Raw genomic sequence first — 6392 nt, 5'->3', positions numbered from 1 at the left:
TGGCACTGTGGGGTTGTCTTTCTTTCCTTCCGTCATTCCAATATCTTCGCATTAGCCACTGACCAGAACCTCTGCTGCGTCATCCATGTAAACACTATGGCTATGAGAACATGTCAGGGATCAGATCCTGCAGTGAATGACTCACCTGACACTCCAGGGCCTTCCCAGCATTAACAAGGTACACATCAGGCAAGTGTAGTGACCTCAGCTCCAGCAGCTCTCAAGAAGCTCAACACTCTCCAGGACAAAGATCCCGCTTGATTGTTGCCGCATCCACCACCCTTGTCATTCATTCCCTCCATCACAATAACTGCAGTGAGCACCATCTGCAAAATGACTGCAGCTACTCATCCAGGCTACTCCGACAACATCTTCAAAACCCTTGACTTCTGCAGCAAGAAGGGCAAGGGCAAGAGCAGCAGACGCATGGGAATACCGCCAACACCTTCAGTACGCCGACCTGACTACGATACTCCGCCGGCAACTCCCAGACGAGCAGCTGTGGTAAGCAGAAGGCTGAAGACAGAAGCCACAAAATCAGACTGCAGCCCAACAGAGTAGTGGGTGTATGGTAATCACAGGAACTGTTAGGCCTCAGCCAGAGAATGGACAACCTAATACTTCTACAGGGAACAGGTTGGGGTTGCTGACAAGCATGTGTAGGGCGAAAGGAAGACTTCACAAGTCTTCCAGGATGTAAGTTTGATGAAGTCAACAGATACCAGGAAGCTCCCATTATTTGGGTTACCCAGAATCCTTGGTCCTCAACATTACCTTAGTTAAATATCTATAATAAAAAAATGAAATTTAGTCAGAGATACAACATGGAAACAAGTCCCTCGGCCCAAGACCATGCCAACCATTCACACTGCTTCATTGGGATCCCAATATCTCATCCACTCCCTCTACATTAGGAGCAATTTACAGAGGCAAATTAACCTGAAAACGCACACCTCGTTAGGATGTGGAAGGAAAGCCAGGAATCCAAAGGAAACCCACTCAGTCACTGGGAGACCATGCAAACTCCACACAAACAGTACCCAAGGTCAGGATCGAACACAGGTCTCTGGTGCTGTGAGGCAGCAGGTCTACCAGCTGCACCACTGTGCTACCCCTAAATTGAGTCAATACATGATTCAGTAAGTGGGCATTCAAGCCCTCACTCAGAGTGCACTCTGTATGCTTGCTGCTGTCAGTTTGTTAAGGGTTGTTCAACATGGAGGACCATGGATTCATCAGCTGAGGGATGATGGCAGGTGATCATCAGGAGGAGCTTTCCCTGCCCATGTGTGAGCTGACCATGATTTGGGGGGTCAATGAAACAAACATTGATGTTAAACTCCTATGGGAATGAGGCAGTTTAAGTGGGACAGTCAGTTCATCAAGCAGGAAGAGTCGCTGTTCTTGATACCAAGTAATTCAAGAGCATCAACAGGTATTGCCTTTAAATAATTTGATCAAGACAGTAAATACAAAAAGACAGAATCAATTCCAGAAACCACTGAACAAAAGGCAATATTGATGGTGACAAGTTCTGTTGATGGTAAAATCACCTTTTTAAATAACCCATAATTGTGATTTGAAGTTTGGATTCTGCTGATGCAATTGAATTGAATTGAATTGAATTGAATTGAGCCAGAGCCAGCACCACCCCTACTTGTTTATTTCTATTAATCTCTCAGTAAGGAAGAGCTCAGCACACTTATCTACACCTAAAGCAAACTCATTGGTAGATTCAATGAGGTTCAAGTTTAAGCCAATCAGAGACAAACTCAGTGTGACTCACTCAGTATATAGGCAGCCTCCAACTCGGGCATCTATTGCACTGTTAATCATCATGACGCCCACGAAAGCAACAGGCAGTCCAGCCAGTGGCTCTCAAGCAACTGGTGTGAAGGTGGTCCCGTCTGGGAGCCGACAACTCTCTCTTGCAGGTAGGGGCCGATTGGGTGTACTTGTTCCCTGGGCAGGAGGATTGGAGAAAACACTAGGCCCAAACATTTCCATTTAATCCAGACTCTTCTACAGGTGGCATATAACCTGGAGCAACCTAACTCAGTGCAGGCTGATGTGTTGCTATAAAGCCTTTTTTGGTAAAGTTTTAAGTAGTTTCTAGATTTGTCTCCTTGATGATTTTTGTTTCAGAATTATTTTATTCTGTGGGTCTCTTTTTGTATTCACTATCTTGATGCAATAGTTACACGTGCTGATGGATGCTCTTGAATAACTCCTTGGCATCAGGAATAGTAACTCTTCCTGCTTGAGAAACTGACTGTCCCATTCAACCTGTTCATCTCTGTACAATTTTAACGTAACACCATCCAATCTGATTTATATACTCCTTAAACTACTTCTTGGTGTTAATACCCAGTTAGGTTTAAATATTGGAAAATAATGTAAGTTATCTCAATCTGCTTCAAAAAGTAACTTTTGCAGTTGATATACCTTTATTAAAAGTTTAATTAAAACCTGCTGTATCTTCATGTGAACGCTACACTGAAACTGTGGTTAATATTTCAAATTGAGGTCCTGTAATTTCTCCCACACCTGTGGCCCAACTGCTATACTTGGCCTTCCCCTGGATTGTGGATTCATAACTGTTCTCCCTCCATTACCTTCTCCTTTGATAAACAATGTGATTCCGTTCAATAACTAGTTTTTTTAATCTGTTGGGCCTAGAATTGGAAAGCAAAATCGTCTGTAACAAAGTTGTCAACCCCCATTCTCCTCCTCTCCTCAACACTTGTTTGTCTTCCAGCGACTAGCAGGAGAACCAGTGTTATGTTGCGGTACAAACGCCCTCCCATTTTAGAAATGATAGTGAAGGCCTTGGAGAATACCAATGATCGCAAAGGTACTTCAGTGCCAGCTATAAAGAACTACATTCTCTCGGCTTACCCAACAGTGAGTCCCATCCTTCTCAAAACCAATCTGAAGAGAGCCTTGAGTGTCGGTCTTGAAAAGGGTGTTCTCATCAGGCCTGCAAGCTCAAAAGCAACTGGAGCGACAGGACGATTCAAGGTAAGCATGTTCTCTACAACTGCATGTTGCTCCTTTTAACTAATTACACCCATTGTCCAGCTGAATGAATAGAAACTTCACAAAGTGACTGCACTTGAGATTTAAAAAAATATTTGTTGTAATGGTGAATGCCATTCAACTTGGCTTAAAACTACAAATGCTTTTGATCCTTGTTATCTCAATTATTTGCTTCAATCCAATTAGGCCCCAATGCAATTTGCCATTAATTTGAATGCTCTGGAAGCTTTTGACCTGCTAACACTTTCTGACATTCACCTTGAATGTGATGTATTTGGATGATTAGAAATCAATTGTTGTGATTTTTGCATGAACACTGTACTGAACTCTGACTTGCAGAATGATGTCTACTCTGGAACCGGCATGTTTTGGCCTATTTTGCAAGATAAGGGGGAGTTCATTTACAGCTTCAGGTTGGGAATTTCTTCTGAGGATGGTGAATCTCTGTAGGCTAGACCACCTTTGAGTGGTATTTACGAGGATGTAGATACATTTTTGAAAAAATGAATTGAGGGCTGTGGGCAAGAGTTGATGCCTGGAGCTGATCCACTGACCTTAAATGATGGAACAAGCTTGGGGGGGTAGTCTGCTGTGTATTTTCCCTGCATCCATTTTGTATTTAAAGACACTGGGTGTCCAATGGGGATGCTAAATGTTGTCATGGAAACCACTCCAGCAATAATTCTGCTTTTTGCATGTTTAACAGTGCTGAAGTCCCCAGCCCACCAACCTTTCTATTCCACCCCCATCAATGCATTCACAGCTATTTTACTGATTCATAACCCTAAATTAAATAGTTTCTAAATTGAAGTGATTTTGCATGATGTATCTGAAATCTTTTGTTACCACTTCCCAGCTTGCAGCTAATAAAGCAGTGAAGAGCCCCAAAGAAAACAGCAATCCAAATGTTGACTCTACAAAAACAGATCTAAAGGTCAAAGTCAAGACAACTGAAGCTGATAAAAGATCAGGTAATGATACTCGATTCCCTCTGTTCATCCAAACTTGTTCCAACAATTGAGCCAACTATTTGATATTTTCTTTGTCTGATCCTTTATCCATGTTTCTGGGTTGAACAAGCTTTCAAATGCTCCTGTGTTTGTCTATGGAATCCAATGGCTATATATGCTCTCTTGTCCCCAAGAGTGGTGGAGTGGATAGATTGGTAACTCTAAAATCAAATGGAATTTGTAGCCTATAGTCTCCTCTATTGCCATGTGAAAGGGCCAGCCAAAAAGAGTGAAAGACAGGATGTTGGAGCATTGAACAGATCTAGATACAAGTACTTTGTTCCTTAAATGGCAACATGGGAAGACTGGGTGGTGAAGGCAAGTAAGTTGTAAACCTTCAGTTGAGGCATTGTGTGCAAGTTGAAGTTGTACCACACTACAGGAACAATGTGATTAAGCTGCAGAAAAAGTTCATAAGATATTGCTCGGGTTTGGAGGTCTTGAGTTATAGGGTGAGATGGGATAGTTTGACAGCATGGCAACAGATCCTTCAGCCCAACTTGCCCAACTGACTAATGTGCCCCATCTACACTAGTCACTTGCCTGTGTTTGGCTGATATCTTTCTAAACCTTTCCTTGTATCTGTCCAAACTTTCTATAAATATTGATAGTACCTGCCTCCACTACTGTACCTCATCTGGTAGCTTATCCAATTTACCTACACCCTTTTGTGTATTAAAATAGTTACCCCTTGGGTTTCTATTAAATCTATTTCTTCCTCCTTTTCCCACCCTTCATCTTAAACCTATATCCTCTGGTTCTTGATACAACTACTCTGGTTAAGAGAGTGTGCATTTATTCCTCATGATCAAATACACCTTCCTAAGATCATCCCTCTCCCTGCACACATCCAGCTGCAGTCCAAGGAATACAATCCTAGCCCACTGAACCTCTCCCATTAGCTTAGGCCCTCAAGCCCATGGCTACATCCTTCACTTGCAGAAAGTGAGAGGAGTCGAAGTTGAGGGTGATGAAACAATCTGCCAAGCAGAGAGTAACAGAGGGGAAGTGATTGGGTCTCTATAACGAAGAACTGGTGGGCCCCAAGACCTTCCTGGTGAGGAACTGGGGTGTAAGGGACTGCATATCCATGGTAATGAAATGGCAATGGGGGGCTCAGAATTGAGAGTTATTGAAGTGAGGTATCCTGGATGTAGGTCAGAGGGATTGGACAAGATGAGATAAAATTGAGGTGTTTGGAAATCTGTTCTGTGTGACAGGATCAGGCAGAAACAATCGGTCTGCCAGGGCAGTCCTGTTAACACTTGTCTGTCATATTGTACTCTAACTCACAAATGTGACCTCGTAAAGAAAACTCCCAACCAGCTTAATGTCTTTGCAGATTCAAAAAAGCCAAAGAAGTCAGCAGATCCTTCAAATAAAAAAGGAGTGGAATCTGGGAAAGTAAGTGATTTTTTTATAAAGTCTCCCTTTGGCATCTAAACTCAAATGTTGTTGAAGGTGAGCTTGGGCCTTGCCTCCAGGCTCTGCTACTTGCTGATCTGATTTCCACATTTAGAGGATTGTGAGGTTTGGTGCTCTAGAGATGGCCACCACCCTCCCCCAATGCACAAAGATGTCACTATTCTTGTGCCCTTCCAGACTCTGTATTGCGGTGTAGAGATCAAATGTTGTCAATGTAAAGGTTGCAGTGTCTTCCACATTAAGAATCTATCCACTTCAATCCTATAAATTTCTACCTGGTGGGGAAAAATGTGATGGTTCATGATGGGATGGATGTCAAAATTTCCACTGAAAGGTAGGCCAGCTGTGTAGCTATACACCTGCTCATTTTGTGTTAATTCGTGCTTGTACATTTGTGGCTTGATTTAGGACTGTCAGATTAGTTTAAAATCTCATTGCTTGGAAGGCTTTGCTAAAGCAAATTCTCCTGATTGTAGGCATTGGGGAAAGGCAAGTCAGAAGATGCCAAGAAATTGCCCAAGAAGCCATCTGATAAACTGCCAAAAGCTGAAGGAAAGAAAGTAGTGAATAAAAAACCTGCACAGCCTTTGGGAACAGTGAAAACAGGTAAAGCTGTGAAAAAGGGAGGGGGACCTTCAGAAACCTTGCCAAAGAAGGCTTTGAAAGAGCCATCATCTGACCCTAAGAAAGGCCCAAAGAGCCAAGGACGAAAAGGAGAATCAAGCAAGGCACAGAAACCAAGTCCAGAAGAGCCTCAACCAGTCACCAGTAAGGCTGGGTCAAGGAGAGGCTTCTGATGGACAAGATCACCACAGGGTGCACTCTGTCTGCTGGGCAGGGAGCAATACTCCAAACAAATGAATAGCAGCTTGACATTTTATGTATTTTGTATATTTCTTCAATAAAGTTCTCACCAGA

General features: G+C 42.9%; 1 protein-coding gene across 1 annotated transcript; it reads left to right on the top strand.

Moving 5' to 3' along the window:
* The first annotated feature begins 1837 nt into the window (after positions 1-1837).
* On the top strand, positions 1838-6372 carry LOC144601639 (uncharacterized). Its single transcript, XM_078413870.1, has 5 exons — positions 1838-1934; positions 2759-3021; positions 3896-4010; positions 5392-5453; positions 5951-6372. The coding sequence occupies exons 1-5, from the start codon at positions 1838-1840 to the stop codon at positions 6269-6271; spliced, it is 858 nt and encodes a 285-aa protein (XP_078269996.1). The 3' UTR covers positions 6272-6372.
* Positions 6373-6392: the final 20 nt, after the last annotated feature.

The sequence above is a fragment of the Rhinoraja longicauda genome, chromosome 17 (assembly GCF_053455715.1).
Source record: "Rhinoraja longicauda isolate Sanriku21f chromosome 17, sRhiLon1.1, whole genome shotgun sequence".
In the NCBI taxonomy this organism is placed as follows: domain Eukaryota; kingdom Metazoa; phylum Chordata; class Chondrichthyes; order Rajiformes; family Arhynchobatidae; genus Rhinoraja; species Rhinoraja longicauda.
The sequence above is the reverse complement of the archived record's forward strand: the minus strand, read 5'-3'. Positions and strand labels throughout refer to the sequence as shown.